This window comes from Rhinolophus sinicus, chromosome 3 (assembly GCF_057876585.1).
Source record: "Rhinolophus sinicus isolate RSI-liver-muscle chromosome 3, RSI-T2T, whole genome shotgun sequence".
Lineage (NCBI taxonomy): Eukaryota > Metazoa > Chordata > Mammalia > Chiroptera > Rhinolophidae > Rhinolophus > Rhinolophus sinicus.
The window spans coordinates 197,370,074-197,387,527 of record NC_142503.1 but is presented as its reverse complement, the minus strand read 5'-3'; the positions used below and the strand labels follow the sequence as shown (position 1 = coordinate 197,387,527).

Below are 17,454 nucleotides of genomic sequence, written 5' to 3'. Positions count from 1 at the left end.
ATCTCGGGGAGCCCCTGGCTGCCCCCCACCCAGTGTCTTAAGCCAAGAGGGGAGGCTAGTTCTTGCCCAGAATGAGGAAGGTCTGCTCAACCATTGGAGAGCTGCTTTATAAGGTAGTGAGTGTATCATACTTGGAGGTAATCAAGTGACGGATGAACATATTTGGGAATCTTGAAAGGGTGGGATTCTGGCCTTGGCCTCATGAGTTCTGGCTTGTGAGATATTTATGATTCTAGCATTTAAGTCTTGTCATTGAAATCGAATTGCACAGAAACCTCCAGCTCTGTGCAAAGTGGGGAATCTGCCTGTTGGCGAAAAGTCAGGGAGAGCAGTATTATTCTTTGAACTGTCTTAAGGGGATGTGGCTTTGGGGTTTGGGTGGGAGGACAGCGAGCCTCTGTGGATTCCTGCTTCCCACTGCCCCACCTCTTCCCCCCACGGCCTCTATTTAACTCCCAAATAGCTTTAATTAAAACTGTGCCAGAGTGAGTGTTCACAGACTAAGTTACTGTATTGCAGTTCGTGTTTTCTCTCTCTTGTCGGCTTTAAAAATTTCATCAGCACAGCTGCTTCCTCTGTGATGATTCATCTCGGGCCCCCATACACGTTAGTATTTTTCCTGTGGCTTCTCTGTGCCCAGCCGGGCTGGGGTGGGGGCGGCTATAATTGATGCTGGGCCTCAGCTCTGTCTTTCCCTCAGTTAACTCCCCTGCTGGGCTGATAAATGAAGGCTCTGTGTGTGCCCAGAAGCCAGCTTTACAAAAGCACGCGGAGCTTGCGATGCTGTGTCACACTGGGCAAGCAGGCGGCCATCTGGGGGAGTGCAGGCATTGGTCCAGGCCAGTGACTGAACAGCCCCCCGCCAGCCTGCCCCCTCCTCCTCACCCCTGTCTGCTCTTTCCCCCATCCTGTCGTGCCACACTCGGGGGCTGAACACTCAAGTTGGAAGTGACCCCAGGATTTACACCAAGCACAGATGGGGAAACTGAGGCCTGGTGGAGCGGGATTTCCTGGCATGGGTGACTCTTTGTTTGCGAGGGCTGCCATAACAAAGAACCACATGCTGGGCAGTTGAAACGAGTGAAATGTATTCTCTCATGGTTCCAGGGGCCAGAAGGCCAAGATGAAGGCAGGGTTGCTTCCCTCTGAGGCCTGGGAGAGAAGGGTCTGTCCCAGGCCCCTCTCCTTGGCATGTAGACGCCCATCTCCTCCCTGTGTCTAAACGTCTTCCTTCTGTATGTAGTGTCCCAGTTTCCCCTTTCTATGAGGACACCAGTCGTGTTGGATTAGAGCCCACCCTGCGGACCTCACTTTCACGTGATCACGTCTGTAAAGACCCATCTCCACACAGGTCACATTCTGAGGTCTTGGAGGTTAGGACATCAACCTACGAGTGGAGAGGGGGACACAGTTCAGCCTGCAGCAGTGCTGTCGTTGGCCTGATGGTATAAGAAAGTGGCTTTACCCGCTGTGTGGCTTGCGGTGAAAGTCCGTGTGTCCTGGTACCTCGGTTTTCTTACCTGTAAGGGATGATGGTGAGTCCACGTGCGGACTGAATGGAACCCGGCACCTGGGGAATGCCCTGGGCCGTGGCTGACCTTCTCACCTTTTCCTGGTCCCAGGACCCGGAAAATTTCAAGGTCTGGCAGACTGTGCCCACCCGGCCAGTGTGTTAGACTGGCCCGTCCCCAAATGAACCGCTCCTGTTTGTCCTTTGTCTGCGTTTTGAACCATCCAGGCTGCTACCATCTAAGCCCATCTCTGATGCCCCTATTCTTTTCCTGAGTCCCTGAGGAAGACAGGCTGTTCTGATGGGGGGACTCCCTTGCCCAAGCCCTCCGGACATGCTGGCCCCACGGCATTTCTTCTGTGGCGGTTCAGCTTGCTGGGGTCTTCTGTGACATTTTGCCTTGGCGACAAGGTCTCGGCCGTTCCTGCTCTGCCCGTTTGGTGTCTGGGCTAGGCTGTCGTGTCCTCGCCCCCTTTGTCACGGGCAGTGTGGTCTCCAGAGGGCTTTAAGTGCCTCATTAGCAGAACCTTTGAACCGGTCCAACCCCTCCTGAAGCCCAGGAGGGAGCCCTCTTTCCAGTACCAAGTGGAAGGTCAGTCTAGCAACATGGGTGGGAATGGAGTAGGAAGTCCACCCCTGCCCCCTCTGCCAAAGGCTTAACCGGTGGCCTCTGTGAGCCACACACTGGGTGAGAGTCCGCATGGCATGAGGCCAAGCCCAGGTCTCTAAGCCAGAGCGTCAGGTTCAAATCCCTGAAGTGTCATCTTACCAGCTGGGTGGCATTGGGCCAGTGGCTTAGCCTCTCTGTGCCTCAGTTTTCCCATGTGCAAAATGAGGACACTAGTGGTGCCTGCCCTGGGATTAAAGGGCAAATCATGGAAAATACCGAGGCCTGCGGCTGGCCAGCGGTGAGGCTTATGGATCAGGCACCGTGATCTCGCCTGTAGGCCATCCGGCAGCCGTGTCCTTTGAGACCCCAATTTATGTGCAAGCAGAGACGGGAGAAGTGGGTGGGCTGCTCAGACCCACCCAGCCACGATGGTGTTTGCATCTGCGTCTGTGCCCACCTCCTTGCTCTGTGGGACCGTGAGGTGGTACGGTCATTGTGATGGACGAGGCCTGGGCCACATGCTGCCTGTCAGTCACCGCCCCAGGTCCTGAGCGGTGCACACACCGAGTTTGAAAAATGGGACTTAGGGCCAGAAATTGCATGGGGATCAGGGGAGCAGTGCCAGCGGTGGATAAGTGATATTAGCCACACATTAACCACACGTGGGATCTCGCCTGCCTAATCGGAGGACTTATTAGGAAGAACCCTCTGGGCCCAGAGCCGTGTGTATAACGGCCTGCAAATGAGTTCTCTTAAAATTAAAGAAAAAAAGAAAGTGAATCTGGTTGGCACCGGTCTGCTCTGGTGAGGACCTTGAGGACAGAGCAGAGGCCAGAGGGAGTGCGTCCGGCCCTGGCCTCTCCCAGCTGGCTGGGATCTGGGGGTGTCTCCAGCCCCATGCACCCCACTGCAGCCTCTCAGAAGGGCTGCTTTTCTGCTGAACGACAGCTGCATTCTGGTGAGACTTAGGGAGGGCTGCCGTTCCCTAAGGGGGTAGGTGCCCCGCGCCAGGGTGTGGCAGATGCTGTCCGTCCTTGGGAAATCTGGAGTTTTAAAAATGGGGGGCTTCTGGGAGGTGTGTTTGGGACCCGCCACCCCAGTTTGAGGTGTGGTAACACCATGCCGGCCAAGGTGTCCAGGGTAGGGGGACCCGTAAGGGGCGTGAGTGGCGTTTGGTGGGTGACACTGCTCGTCTTGCCTTGCAGCTGCCCCAGCCCTGCGTCCAGAGAAGCTGGCTTCAGGTAGAGCCTCCGGGTGGCACTGGTGTGCAGTGGTGTTTGGGGTGGGGCGGGGCTGCTCTGAGTGCTGTGTGCTGCTCTGTCTGCTTGGGGTCCCCTCACTTGGGCCCTTCCCGTCCCTTCCTGGGAGCTGACCACCACCCAGGGTGCCCTGGTCCTGCCTTTAGAGTCTTCCTGGGACCTGCCCTATCTCTGAGCTGGTGTCAATTTCCAGCGTAACAAAACGACAGGAAAAGAGCAGGTTCTCACCTACTCACTGGCCCCGCCCACTCGGGAGGTCAGCAGGCTTAGTCGCTGTGGTTCCCTCTGTGCGGGGAGAACCCTGAGGTAGAGGTGGGAGGAGGGGTTTGCCACGGCCCGGCCGCTGCCCCTGAGTGAGGTCCTTGGGGCTGCCTGGGGACAGTAGTGCCCCTGGGGCTCAGTGCTCAGCTCCCTCCCCCTCCCCGCAGCCCTGCCTGTTCCCCTGCCCCCCCAGGAGGTAGGTATGTTAAGGTTTTGGAAAGCAGGGCTGGTAAGTGTCACAAGCCCTGTTCTGAGACACCCACCCCTGCCTGCACCAGGAGGGCCCACGGGCTGAGAAGCTTGCCTGGCCCCCTCTGAGCGGGTACTGCCCCTGGTCGCTGCATGCAAATCGGCCCAGGGGCCTGGGTCTGACAGTTCGAGCAGACACCTGTGGGCAGGCTACTGGGCACAGTGTCACTGCTCACCCTCGAGCCCCCACCTGCGGTCAGGTGCTGGGGCCACAGTAGGGCCTTCTTGAGCAGGAAACTGCTCCAGCAGACGTCCTATTCATGGGGCCAAAAGCCCTTTGGGAGCAGAAAGGAGGGGTGGGAATGGCTGTCCCTGAGCAAACCCTGAAATGGGGCCAGCCCACAGCTGCTGGCCCCCCAGGCAAGGAGCCCCCGTGTCCAGGCCAGGGAGGTGGGTAGTGCCTCCTTTTCTCCGTGTCCCACCCTTGGCCTGTTTCTGTTCGGCACCCTCTGACAGGGCTCCGAGCTTTATCCAGGGGTGTCCCCAGGGAAGGTAGTGGCACGCCTGTAGCACCACAGGGAGGCCCAGAGAGGCTGGAGTTGGCCTGTGGAATCCGTGGCCAGCCAGCTCTGAGCGTCGGTCACGGCCCAGGGCGTCCTAACAGTGGACGGGGGCCCTGCAGCCTCCTGGGTCTCCCCCTCAGGGACTAGAAGTCTCGCTGGCCTTGGGAGGTGGGGAATGGACAGAGTGGAAGGGCAGTGCTGTGTGTGCAGCGCTGGATCTTGTTACCTTCCCTTTTAAGGATTCTGGAAACCCTGTTTCAGCCCCCGCTGTGTGTGCCAGGCCCTTCTGCCGGGTTAGTTAGGGAGACTGCAGGTGGGCAGGTGTCTTCCCTGGGGAGCGGCAGTGCCCCCATGCCCCGAGGTGCAGGCCCAGCGCGTGAGCTCCCTTCCCTCAGCAATGAAAACCTGGTGACTTCTTTCTTCCAGGGCACCAACAGGGAAACACCAGGATTTTTAATTTGGGTTTAAGTGCAATTATGGCTCCTCATTTCGATGCGTCATTAGTCACGTTGCCCCTAATGAGAGATTGTGCCTCCCCCCCGCCCCCAGCTTTGAGGCTTGCTAATGAAGTTCTGTGGACATGCAAATGTTTATAGATGATCGCTGAAGGCAAGGGTGGGAACTGTCTGCTGCTAATTAAGAAACTCCCCCCTCCCCCATCCTGCATACACCTCCTCCCAGGGAGCTGTCTGGGGGAGGGAGGAGAGACACAAAGCAGTGTTTTGGTAGCAACCAGTGGGCCTGTGGGCTGCCTCAGCATCCGTTTGGTCCAGCGCCAGAGAAGCAGGGAGGAGGTGAGATTCAGCCCAGGGCAGAACGGTGTGTGCCTAAGAGCAGGGCAGTGCCCAGCTGTCCTGGTCCAGGGGCTGGTGGGGGAGAGCAGAGGCCCAAATTCCTGGCCTTGCGGCTGTGTGTGTGTGTGTGTGTGTGTGTGTGTGTGTGTTGGGCCCGGCTGGGCCTTACATTTGGTTTTTTAACTTTCTCTGCCTACCTGGCACCGCAGGTAGGAGTGTTCCTGCAGAATGGTGTCAGAGACCAGGTAGGTGAGCATCCTGTGTCACTGGGTGTGGACGTTTAGTGTGTCTGGGTTTGCAACCCAGTGTACTCTCTGTTGGGGAAGATTTTGTAGCTGTCATAGAGACCTGGCCAGGAAAATACCTTGGCTCGGGATTTTTGCCTCTTATGGAACTGGGAGTGACCCCCCCCAGGAAGCACAGCACCCCAGGAGTGGGGATGTGCATGGGGGTGGGGGGCTGAGTGAGTGCTGGGTGGCAGGGGGCAGGGGCTGCGGCCTGTTTCTCTGTTTGGTGTCCAGTGGTAGGGGGCTCACCCTGATCAGAGCCCTGGCTCCAGGAGGACCGACGTAGCATGCATGGGCTGTCATGCCTCCGGCTCACCCAGGCACAGCCTGGGGAGGGGCACGGCCGTCCCATGTTAAGTTCTTGGGCCGTGCCCAAGGTCTACCTGGTAAGACCTTGCCACACGTTGGGGGCCACCATGAGAGGGTGATGAGCAGCAGGAGGGGCTCCCAGCCCCTGCCCCCCCTTTACCCCTGCCCCAGCCCTGGCCCTGCCCTTACCTGTGCCCCAGCCCCTGCCCCAGCTCTGCCCCCGCCCTTGCCACTGCCCCAGCTGGCCTCCTCCCCTCCAGGGTTTGTTTGGGTAACTAGAGCCTGCTGATTTATGGGACGGACATTCCCCTGCATTTTATCTGCCCAGCAGAGTTCCCTCAGTTCCTTTGAAGTAGAAAAGTGTGCTTGTGGCTCTTCAGCTAGACCAGGAGGCCTGTATGGGACTGAGTGTGACCCCTGGGTCCTCTCTGGGTGCCAGACCCCAGCCCTAGCTTCTGCGGCTGGGGGGTTGGGTTGCTTTGCCCTGAAGGAAACCACCTAAGACCAAATCTGCATTCATTCATTCACTCATTCACTCATTCACTCATTCATTACTTATACACTCATTCCCTCCTCCCCCCCCCCCCCCCCCCCGCCCTTGCTAAGTACGCACTGGGCATTAGCTATGAGCCCAGCTTGCACTGGTTCCTGAGGAGACAGAGGGGTGAGACCCAGGGCCCACATTTCAGAGCTCCTGTCCAATGCTGGAGGCTAATGGACCCCCTGAGCAGAGGACTGTAGGGAGCCCCAGCACCCATGGGAGGTGGGGGGCTTTCCTGTGGATATGGCCCCAGGGCTGGAGAAGGCGTGTGGGGAATCCAAGTGGGGATCCTGGAGCAGAGGAATGGTCAAGGGGCGAGATCCACACCCTCATTCACTCACCTGTTTTTTCAGCTGTTCAGCCAGCATGAGTACAACACACAGTGGGGAGCAAAAGGAAGGCCCGAGGCTCATGGCACCCACAGGGATGGGATGGAGTGGGCTAGAGCAGGGTGGGGGGAGAGACGGAGGGTGCATGGGCGGGGCGTCCAAGCAGGTGGCAGAGCAGACCACAGCCTTGAGGGAGGGAGCAGCTCGGAGGCCCTGGTAGGAGTGTCTCGTTTGGTGGTGGTGGGGGCAGCCATTCTGGGTCCTGATGGGGCACAATCCTGGCCCCTCACATCTGACCTCTCGCCCCCACTCTCCTCTGCAGCAGGCAGGCTCTGGAGAGTACCGGACGCTGCGGAAAGGCTTCTCCCCGTACCACTCGGAGTCCCAGCTCGCCAGCCTGCCCCCCTCCTACCAGGACTCCCTGCAGAACGTAAGTGCCCCATCCCAGACCCCCAGTGCTCCCATGGAGACCTGGCACCTCTCGAATCCTTGGGCCACGTTTCAGTGTAAGGGTGAGGCTCAGACTGGCTAGTGACCTGCCTGGGCCCGTGGACAGTGTCTGGTCAAACCAGGTTTGGGACCCTTGGTTTCTGTCCCAGGTGCTTCCAGGTCAGGGGAGGGCATTGTCTTGTGACGATGGCACGAATCTGTGAATATGCTAAACAGGTCAAGGTCTGGCCTTCCTCATTCCCCTGCCTTCTTCCTCCACCCTCCCAGGGAGGGGCCTGGGCTCCTTGACTGGCCCTCAGAGACTTTTAAGGGCCCATTTTGGTGGTTAGAGGTGGAAGACGAACTCTGGCTGCCGTTATGGCAGCGCAGGGCAGTGTCCGGCTGCTCAGGCCCGGCTGCCGTGCTGCTATGCGACGCTGTAGCATGTGTCACTCCTGGGACAGTGGGGACAGGGTGCTGGCTGGCGCTGGAGCTTGGGCTGGAGCTGCGTGTGTGTACGTGGGGTCCCTACCCCAGGCCTTGTAACTGAGGGTGAGGAGAAGCTCACGTTTGTGGACTGTACTTCAGTTATCCACAGTGGGTTATCCTGGCTCTGCCCTGCCCTGATGGGAAAGGAAGGGGTGGCACGGGGCCGGCCCTCTGCCAAGTGGGCAGCCAGCTCCGGACTGCTCCCTGGGGGTAAATGCCTCCATCATACCTGGGTGACACGCTGTGTGGAATACATACCGTGTTTCCCCTAAAATAAGACCTAGTCGGACAATCAGCTCTAATGTGTCTTTTGGAGCAAAAATTAGTATAAGACCCCGTCTTATTTTACTATAAGACCAGGTATAATATAATATAATATAATATAATATAATATAATATAATATAATATAATATAATACATAATACCGGGTCTTACTTTACTATAAGACCAGGTATAACGTAACATAACATAATATAATAAAATATAAATACCAGGTCTTATATTAATGTTTGCTCCAAAAGACGCATTAGAGCTGATTGTCCAGCTAGGTCTTATTTTCGGGGAAACACGGTAGATCTCTAGGGGCAGAGAACACACGAGTGGATGCGAGGAGCTGGATGGGGGCAGAGTGTGGAGGGATTACTAACAGGTGCGGGGCTTCTTTTGGGAGATGAAAATGTTCTCTTGTGACGATGGCACGAATCTGTGAATATACTGAACACCACTGCCTGTGAGCTCTCTGAGCAATAAGATGATTGTAACAAGAATGACCAGTGTATTGAGTGTCTGCTACATGCAGTACCGTGCAGGAAGCTCTCCACACACACAGGCCACAGCGAGGCAGGGACCCTAACTGTCCCCATGGAACAGGGCTGGCCTGAGGTCATCAAGGTGGGCAGGTGGGCCTGGACTCTCGCCCCAGGGTCCTGGTCCTGCCGTCTCCCCTTTGCCCCGGACAACGAGGACGATGAGCAAAGCCTGGCTGGCCCTGGCGCTGGCAGACGTGGGTGGTGCAGCGCTGGCTGCCGGCCGAGCGTCTGTTTCTCTTCTGAGGCCCTCGCACCTTCTCTAGGAATGTAGCTGCTGACGCTGTGCAAGACCCACTGACAGCAGATAATCCAAATATTTATCCAGGAGCCTGTGGCCAAATGAGGTTCCTGTTGTTTCATGAGGAAGGGCCCTGAGATGCTGGTGACGCCCGCAGGGGTGGCTCCTCCATTACTTAATTTCCCCTGCCCCCCTCATTCATTCTGATCGCCTATGGGAACCCTAATGGCTAACAGCGATGGCGTGCTGTGTCCCGAAGCCCTCTCAGTGCTGTGAAACCGGCTGGCTGCTGTGATGGGCCAGGCCTACAGGATGGGAGCAGAGGGAGCCATGGCTCACCAGCGCAGGGTGGATTGCCAGCGTCGCCCAGCTAGTGCCTGGGGGCCCGGAGCCAGCATGAGCTTCTACTGAGGCTGGGGGCAGGTCCCTGGGGTGGGTAGAGAGGGTTGGGTGTCTTGTGGGAGGGGCAGCCGTGAAGGCTGCTGAGGTGGCAGGGAGGGGCCAGGGCTGAGGTGGAGGCTGAGGCCAGGATGTTCCAAGGTACCAAGCCCTTGCTGGGTCCTGGAGAACCTGCGTCTGGCACGTGGGTCCATAGGGAGACTGAGGGCTTGTGTGGCAGGACCCTCTTTGCTTGGACGCTGCCGGGGGCATAGGCTCTTCCACACCTGGGCATGTCCTCTGTAAAGCTGCCTGTAGATCCCAGGGGATGGCAAGGGCAGACAGTCCATGAGTCAGAGGGTCCCCAGGGGAAGCAGGTGACTCTGATGGGGACACGCCGTCCCTGCCAGGCTGGTTGTCCCCAATGTCCCCACCTCCATACCTACCCACTTCGCTCACCCCCTGCCCACCTATGTCAGAGGCTGAGTGTCTGCCCAGGGATCCCCCAGCTTCTCCCCCACAAGGGTCACTGGCCCAGGTGGCTGTGGGGCAGGGTACAGGGCTTCTGCCTTGGGCTGCAGGAGGGCCCCGGCTGGACTCTGGACTCAGGGTTCCATGGGAGGAGCTGTCAGCAGAGGGAGGAGGTTTGTACCCATCAGCCTTCTGCGAGGAGGTCAAGGCTTTTTGACAGCTCCCCAGGGAAGCTGGTCTCCCCACTGTTTTATCAATTAACTTTATTTTTCAGCATACCATTCAGTGGTTTTCAGTGTATTCCCAGGTTTGTGCAATCATCCTGAGATCATTTCATCGCCCCCCAAAGAAACCCCGTCCCCGTAAGCCATCCTTCCACATTCTGCCTTCTCCCGGCTCTGGCAACCGCTAGTGGACGTTCTGCTCCTACAGGTTTGCCTGTTCCGGACATTTCACATACAAGGAGTCCTCTGATAAACGACTGGTGCTTTGTGACTGGCTCCTTTCACTATAGCAGTGTCTTCGAGGTCCATGGATCAGGGCTTCACTCCCTTTTACTGTCGAATAATATTGCACTGTGTGGACTCACATTTTGTTTATCTGTTCACCATTGCTGAGCATTTGGGTTGTCTCCATGTTTTGTATGTGACTAGTGTTGCTGTGTACACTCCTGGACAGGTATTTGTGGGGACATAGGTTTTCAGTTCTTGGGTATGTGCTGGTCTCCCCACTTTTGGCATCAGCCCTGGAGTCCTACAGGCTCGGGTTCGAGGCCCAGCCCCATTGTTTACTAGCTGTTTGGCCTCGGCAAGTCATCCAGCCTCACCCTCCTCACCTGTAAAATGGGGATGTAAAAAGGTAGCATCTGCCGAGAGGGTCGTGTTAACCACTCAGTGGGCAGAGGAGGCAGGACGTGTCACTGACTACTCAGTGGCCCGCCCCCCCATGAGGAGGCCTTCCAGTGAGCTGTGCTTGGGGAATAGCCATGAGGTGGCAGTCCTGACTACATGCCATTGCTCCTCGTACGTATTATTTGTCCAGTGGTGGCTTCCTTTGTAGGATACCGTGGCCACTCTCTCACTGGCAGCCTGGCGAGGCGGACCAGGAAAGGGCTGCATCGCACAGCCTTCCCTGGCCACTCCTGGCTTCCTCCTGCCTTTGCTCCTGGAGTAAGCCCCCTTACAGAGCAGGCAGTTCAGGGAGTCCCAGGTACAGACAGGACAGGAGTCCAGAGGTGGCAAGGGTCAGGCACTCTGGCAGTACGTGTGTGGCGGTCGCCCCCTCCTGGCCAGTCCGGGGAGTGCAGCCTTCTGCCTCATGTAGTGCACCTATGCGTGTGGCCTGCTTTCCACCTGCTGCCAGCTCCCCCAGGGTCCCCAGATCTTTTTGATTCCCCCACATGACATATCTGGCCTGGGCACCAGGGGCTGGGCAGCCTGGGGTGAAGTTAGGGGAACACCCATTGGGCAGCGTCCCAGGGCTCTGCACACACCCTAGGACACAGGGACCCTTTCTGTTGTCCAGATGAGGGAACCCAGGCAGCGTGGTCGGGGACCCTGCCTCAAGTCACAGCCAGCAGAGCCTTGCCCAAGCCCAGCTTTCCCTGCCCCCAAGGCTGTGGGTCCCGGCCTCCGTGGAGGCCCTGGAAGCAGGTGTAGGCCAGGCAGGCAGAGGAGGAGAGTGCAGGGGCCTTGGCTGCTGGGCACAAGGTTCTGGGCCATGATGGTTTCTGCACAGCGCAGCCTGGATGGGCAGGATCCTTAGCCAAGCTCACCACATCTGCCCAGACGCTGGAGGAGTCATGGGGCCCACTGATGCGAAGCAAACAGACTCAGAGAGGGCAGGGCCTTCGAGAACCCGGCTTGGAGGGCTTGTCCCTGATCAGTGCTCACCAGCTCGCTGGGGCACTCTGGATGTTTCTGTCCGGTTCCCCTTAGGCCCACTCCCACCGTCTTCTGACCTGCTGGCTCCTCTTGGCCCCTGGGGTTCCACCCTCCAGGCCTCCTTGTCTGTGGGCTTCTTTAGTGGGGCCCTGAGTCCCGGGGTCCCCCTGCAGCCTAAGGCACCCTGGCCACTTGGGCCAGTGACCCTTATGGGGAGAAACTGGAGGGCCTTGGGCAGACACTTGGCCTCTGCCGTAGGCGGGTGGGTGCTGGGAGTCTGGCTCCCCACCCCCTGCTCCCAGGCTGATGTGCGAGTTACCAGTTAGAGTGTTTGCTGAATTAGGTGGCCAGGTGGCTGCACAGGGCTGGGAGGCAGGGTTCGAGCCTGGAAGAGACTGTCCTGGGGGTGGAGTGGAGTCGAGTCACCCACTGGGTGGCGTGGAGAGTGTGAGGGGCTTCGGAGTCCAGCCGCCTGGTGTTTGCTGGTGACCTTTGTGCGTCTCTGCCCTGAGTGGCACGTGCTTCCTTCCATGTGTTCTGTGCGAGGAGCCTGCTGGGCATGGTGGCTGGAGGCGCTGCCCCTCAGCTCTGGCCTGCGCCTCATACCTGCCTCTCTCCCCCATCACCTACCCCACCCCGATTTCCTCCTGCCTGGCCCCTGGCCCCATAGAATCAGGGACCTGGCTCAGCGCTGGTCACACCTGTGGCTGCCTCCTGAGAGCCACTCAGGGTGAGCTAAGCTGCGGAATTCCTTCCCACAGGGCCCGGCCTGCCCGGTACCTGAGCTGCCCTCGCCCCCCTCCGCCGGCTACAGCCCTGCAGGACAGAAGCCCGAGGCTGTCGTGCATGCAATGAAGGTGAGGGCCAGGCCCTGCCCACCTGCCCAGCTCCCCCTCCCTCAGGAGCCCGCTCCCTGGGCACTGCGGGACATGGGACCTTGGACCCTACGTTTGCCCTCTCTGGGGGCATCTGAGCAGCAGGGTGGGGCTTTCATCTGTGTGTGGGAGACTGGATGGCTGTGACCGCCTGGAGCACTGTAGGGGAGGGACTCAGGTGCCGCATGGTGGTAGCCAGTGAGTGACATGTCTGCCATGCCTGCAACGGGGGAAACTGAGGCCTGGGGGGTGGGGGAGGGCAGGCACTCCCTCGAGGTGAGAGGCATGGTCAGGACTCGGGATAGGACGGCAGCCCAGGCCTCCCAGGCCCAGCCTGTCCTCCAGGTGTAGCGGCCTCACCTCAGGGCCTCCAGGGGCAGGTCTCGACGAGGCGGTGCTTTCTCCTGGGGCACATCTCCCTCTGCTGTGCCCCCCATCCCTTTACCTGTGTGCAGTGAAGGGTCCTCAGCCCTGCCCAGTAAGCACAAGTGGGGGCCCGGGGTTGGAGTGAGTCCACCTGTCCGAGGGTGGTCCCTGCTCCCAGCCGACCCATCCTCAGCTCTGCCCCCAGTGCGGCTTCCCTCGTGTGGTGTCTGCAGTGTCCCTGGGGTGAGAGGACACAAAGTGACAAAGGACGACCTGCCCTTCAGGCCTGTCCACGTCCCTGACCCTGGGGCACAGTGGCTCAGTGTCCTCGGCTCCTGTTTGCAGCAGGGCAAGGCCCGCCTGGTGGCCTCTGCCCTGACCCTGACCTGTGCCCTGCAGGTTCTGGAGGTCCACGAGAACCTGGACCGGCAGCTCCAGGACCGCTGTGAGGAGGACCTGAGCGAGAAGGAGAAGGCCATCGTCCGTGAGATGTGCAACGTGAGGCACTTCGCGGGCTGGGGGCGGGGCTGCGGCGGGGCGGGGGTGCCTTGGCCTGACCCTGGGAGTGTGGGTCAGGTGACCTGGGGGGCTGGGAGGAGGCACTGGGGCTGGGAGCCCCGGCCTGGACTCACCCCACTGCCAGAGAATGGGGTCCCTGGTCTCTGTCCACCCTGGGAGTGCACCCTGTGGACCCCCAGGACTGGTCTTGTTCACCCTCTGCCTGGTCCCAGGTGTCTGGCTCCTGGCCTCCCAGCTGGCTGGTGCCCCTGGTGGGTGCACAGGTGCTCAGACTGGGGGTGCCGGCAGGACCCTCCACTCTGACAGCCTGCAGGGCTGAGGCTGCCGGGAAGGGAGAATGTGCCCCCGACCCACCTCACTGACACGTCCCACCTCTGGACCCTGGCAGGGGCCAGCAGGAGAGGGTGACTCACAGGGGCTGAACCAGGGCCCCCTGTGGGGTGGGTCTTCTGAATGCCCTCAAGCCCCCTCCTGAGTCCATGGGCTCCACTGGACAGTCGCAAGGCCGAGCCTGCACCCCAGGGGTGACTTGCTCAGGATGGCAGGTGTGACCGTGAGGGTGGATGTGCAAAGACCTAGTCTGAGTGTCTCCGGGCCTCAGTTTCCCCTTCTGGCCCATGGCTCTGGGGACGTAGTGACTTTGAAGAGCAATGAGGCAGAATGTGTGCACAGGCCAGCGGGTGGGCTCGGCGGGCCTGCCACTCACGTCTCTCCTCTGTCCGCAGGTGGTCTGGAGAAAACTGGGCGATGCCGCCAGCTCTAAGCCCTCCATCCGGCAGCACCTGTCTGGGAACCAGTTCAAGGGGCCCTTGTAGGGCCTTTCCTCCATGGACGTGGACTGTCCCTGCCCGAGGTCCTCAGAGGCAGTGGCAGGCCCTGTGGCCCAGCCACTGTCTTCTTCTGTGATGAATTGTACATAGGACGCTGCTTGCCGTGGCCCGGCTGCCATGGGCCCGACATACTCCTGGCCGGCCTCCACCTCCCACGTCTCACACACCAGCAAACGGGAGACGAGAAGCTGCTGGCTGTTTCCTGCAGCTCAGTGGCCCGGACAGCACCGTTCCCACCCCAGGGCCTGGGCTTCAGGCTCCACTGGCGAGAACTGAAGGTTGCTCTGAGGCCAGGCCCAGGAACCATGCCAGGCCATTCCCAGCCCTTGGTGGAGGGGCACCTCATCAAGCCCTCCGTCCCCTGGCTGCCACCCGCACTGGACAGAGGCCACTGGCAGCTGGACGTGACGCTGGGGACACCACTTATCCCCCACCTGCTGTGACCTGAACGCTGGCTCCCCAAGCACTGGGTCCCGGGAGGCACAGACAAGGGACTCCTGTCCGTGGCTGGCCAGAGGCTCCTGAGGCTCTTCCTGTGGCCCCTCCTGCCAGCTGCTACTTGTTTTCAGAGTTCATGCTTCCACCCCTCCTCTCCCCCTCTACAGTGGCGCCCCGCCCGGTGCCAGCTTGTGCCCTTTTCCGGCCCCTCCTGCCCAGAGTCTGAGGCATCTTCATTTCCGTGGGTCACATGATGGGCCAGGGACGTAGCAGGCCAAGGGCAGGGTCCCTGGGCTGAGCGCATGTGCCTGTCCCGGATGGGTAGCACTGGGCCACGGCTGGGCCCCCCAGACCCTGGTCCATCTTGGGGCACTGCGGACAGAGCAGCTTGGCCACAGTGACAAGTTCTGCCCTCCTTGTGGCTCTGGCTTTCATTTGCTGTGACCTTTAGCAAGTCACTCAGCCTGTCTAGGCCCCTGGTGCAAAATGAGGTCTCAGATGCCTCAGCGTACTCATGGTTAGAGGCTGTCAGCTGTCACCAGCCTGTGTCCTCGTTCACAGCACGTGAGCCAATGGCGTCCACCTGCTGGAGCGGCCACGGAGTTGGGGGCTGGGGAGCTGAGGCCCCAGCTGAGTTCTGCTATTTGCTGCCTCCTCGGGTGCGGTCCCCTGCGCTCTGAGCCTCAGTGCCCTCTGCTGTAGAATGGGGCCATGAGGCCTTCCGTAAAGCGCTCTGGGGATCAAATGAGACCGTCAGTGTAAATGACCATGTAGAAACTGTAAAGTGCGGTATATAAACTTAAAAACATGAGGAAAATGAGGCCCAGAGGGGTTAGGAGATCTGTAGCAGGTTACAAGTGAGATCCCAGAACCTGGAAGGCAGGCAGATAGGCCCCCGTGAATGCTGTCCCCTTGCTCTGTGGAGTCCCTCGCACAGCGGGACAGGGCTGCGTGCGGCCTCACGCGGCCGGCCTCACGCGGCCGGCATTTGCAGAGCCCGAGGTTGTCGGACCTCGTCCAGGCCCAGCTGAGGGGTGGGGACCAGGCAGGGGGTGGGAGGGGCTGCCCTGCTTCCCACCTATTTGCCATTGGCACCCTTGGGTCGTCCACGCACGGGAAAGCCCGTGACCCTCCTTGTGCCCAGGGAGGGCTAAGTGGTACTGCCGACAGTGACAGCCACGTTGCCCTTGCCCTGGGTGTTACAGGATCTATCGGCTTTTTCTGGAGGGCGCCTGCCGTCGCGGCAGGTGGTGATCTCCCTGTCACGGGCTGTGCACTGGCAGTGGGGTGAACATCCTTGGTCACGGCACTGGGTGACTCCTGCCTCAGTGGGCAGGGAGCTGGGGGCGGAGGCCCCTCTGGTCTTGGAGTCCAAAGAACCACAGAGCAGCTTAGGGCGGATGGATCCACTTTGGGTGGGAATCACATCTGGGAGCCCACTCGTCATGTTTGGGTCATTGACTTTGCCACGACTGAAAATAAGCAATAAGGCAGGGCTCCTGGTAGCTGCAGACCTGCAAACTGACCCTGGGAACAGCCGCAAAGGGACCCTCCCCACTGGAGGGAAGTGACCCTGTCCCTCAGGCTGCAGTGCTGTCCAGGGGTCAGGTGCAGTGTGTCTGCCATGGAGGCAGAGCGAGCCGGGAGATGGCTCTTGTCCCTGAGCCAACACTGCACAGGGATGGCTGTCGAGGACACAACTGTCCCTGTGACAGTCATCTCACTAGTGTAAGCTGTTAAAAAAACAAAGCCAGCAGCATCTCTGCCTGACCCCACACAGGATACAATGCGTTGTTGTGGGGGGAGCCCACAGGCTGGAGGGGTTCAGAGGGGCCTCACCATGGGGGCAGTTAGGGGCCAGCTCAGGGGAGTCCCAGCTCTGCCACTAACAGGGAGAGTGCGTAAGGTGACACTGGGTGACTCTCTTCCCCTCTGGAGCCTTAGCTCCCAAAGGTCCTGGTGGGGGGGACATGTTGCTGGACGCGGTATCCTTTCATAAAGGTCCCTTTCCTCCTCTGCAAATACTCTGATTCTAGCTCTTGAAGCCAGTGTGACACCTGTGCTGTGGCTTCAGTTCCCACTGTGACGCAGACCACCCTTCTAGCCTGGAATTGAAATCTGCTGAGCACATTTTCTAGGGTGGCACATTTTTATCCGATTAGCTACACATCAGTGTTTAAAGAGAAAAAAGTGACCTTTCATTTTTTTTCCTTGAAAACTTGAGAGGAAACAAAATACTACTGATTTTTTTTTTTTTTTTTTTTTTAAAGAAACAAACAATGCATGACTGCAGAGCGGTAGAGGTGTATATTTTTCATAATGTGGGGCCAGAATCTGCTGCTTTCTGGAATGGGCTGGAACTCTGTCTGGTCCCCATCCCCGCCGGCAGCCATGCTCTATTTTCTGTAGGACGTGACAGCCTGAGAGCTGGGCCAGCCTCTCCCGGCTCCGGGCAGAGCTGGGGGCTGTGGACTGCTGTGCCCGTTTCTACCTTGTATTGAACCACTTTGATTTGGGGAGAGAAAAAGAAATAGAACCTTTTGATAGTGTGGTAAAAACACTGATTTGAACTATTTTAGTAAAAGGAGCACCAGAAGATTGTGATAGTGTATACTTTGCGCTAGAGAAATAAAGGCTCTTTGCAAGCCTCCGTGCTGGGTGTGCAGTGCTTGTGTTGGGTGGTGGGGATGCCGGGGCAGAGCGCCGTGGCCCCTGCGAACGCCTCGCACGGGGAGTCAGCTGGGTGGGAGCAGTGGAGACCGCTCACTGCTACTCCAGTGGCCTCTGCCTAGCCACGGGCCAGAGAGGGGAAGGACTTCAAATGCAATCCCTTGTCTAACCCAGGAACCCGTGTCTATGCAGGTACAGCTGACAGTTCCAAAGTGGTTTGCAAATCCCGGTTCCTCTGAAGAAAGCCAAGCAGGCACAGGGCGTGGGAGGCTGGTCCACAAGGGTGCTGCCCGGGAGATGTGGGGTGAGGTCTGGCTGGCGGTGAGGCCCCTGGGCAGTGTCCCCCCGTGCCTCCCGTCAGTCGGCCCCGGGGCGAGAGGCAGATGTGCTACAGGCCCCAGCCCCC

The 17,454-nt window shown here is 59.1% G+C and overlaps 1 protein-coding gene across 6 annotated transcripts in view; it reads left to right on the top strand.

Annotated features, from left to right (window-relative positions):
• The window catches only part of CCDC85C (coiled-coil domain containing 85C), a 77,474-nt gene extending 60,446 nt beyond the window's left edge, over positions 1-17,028 (top strand). The window contains exons 3-8 of one of the 6 annotated variants that reach the window (XM_019751581.3): positions 3,326-3,361; positions 5,396-5,431; positions 6,975-7,082; positions 12,112-12,207; positions 12,991-13,089; positions 13,836-17,028. In XM_019751581.3, the coding sequence (XP_019607140.2) occupies positions 3,326-3,361; positions 5,396-5,431; positions 6,975-7,082; positions 12,112-12,207; positions 12,991-13,089; positions 13,836-13,925 (465 nt within the window). In that variant the 3' untranslated portion in view covers positions 13,926-17,028. The remainder of the gene's footprint in view (positions 1-3,325; positions 3,362-5,395; positions 5,432-6,974; positions 7,083-12,111; positions 12,208-12,990; positions 13,090-13,835) is intronic. The other 5 variants (XM_019751584.3, XM_019751582.3, XM_088797478.1 and 2 more) reach the window with 5 other exon arrangements.
• The last annotated feature ends 426 nt before the right edge of the window (positions 17,029-17,454 follow it).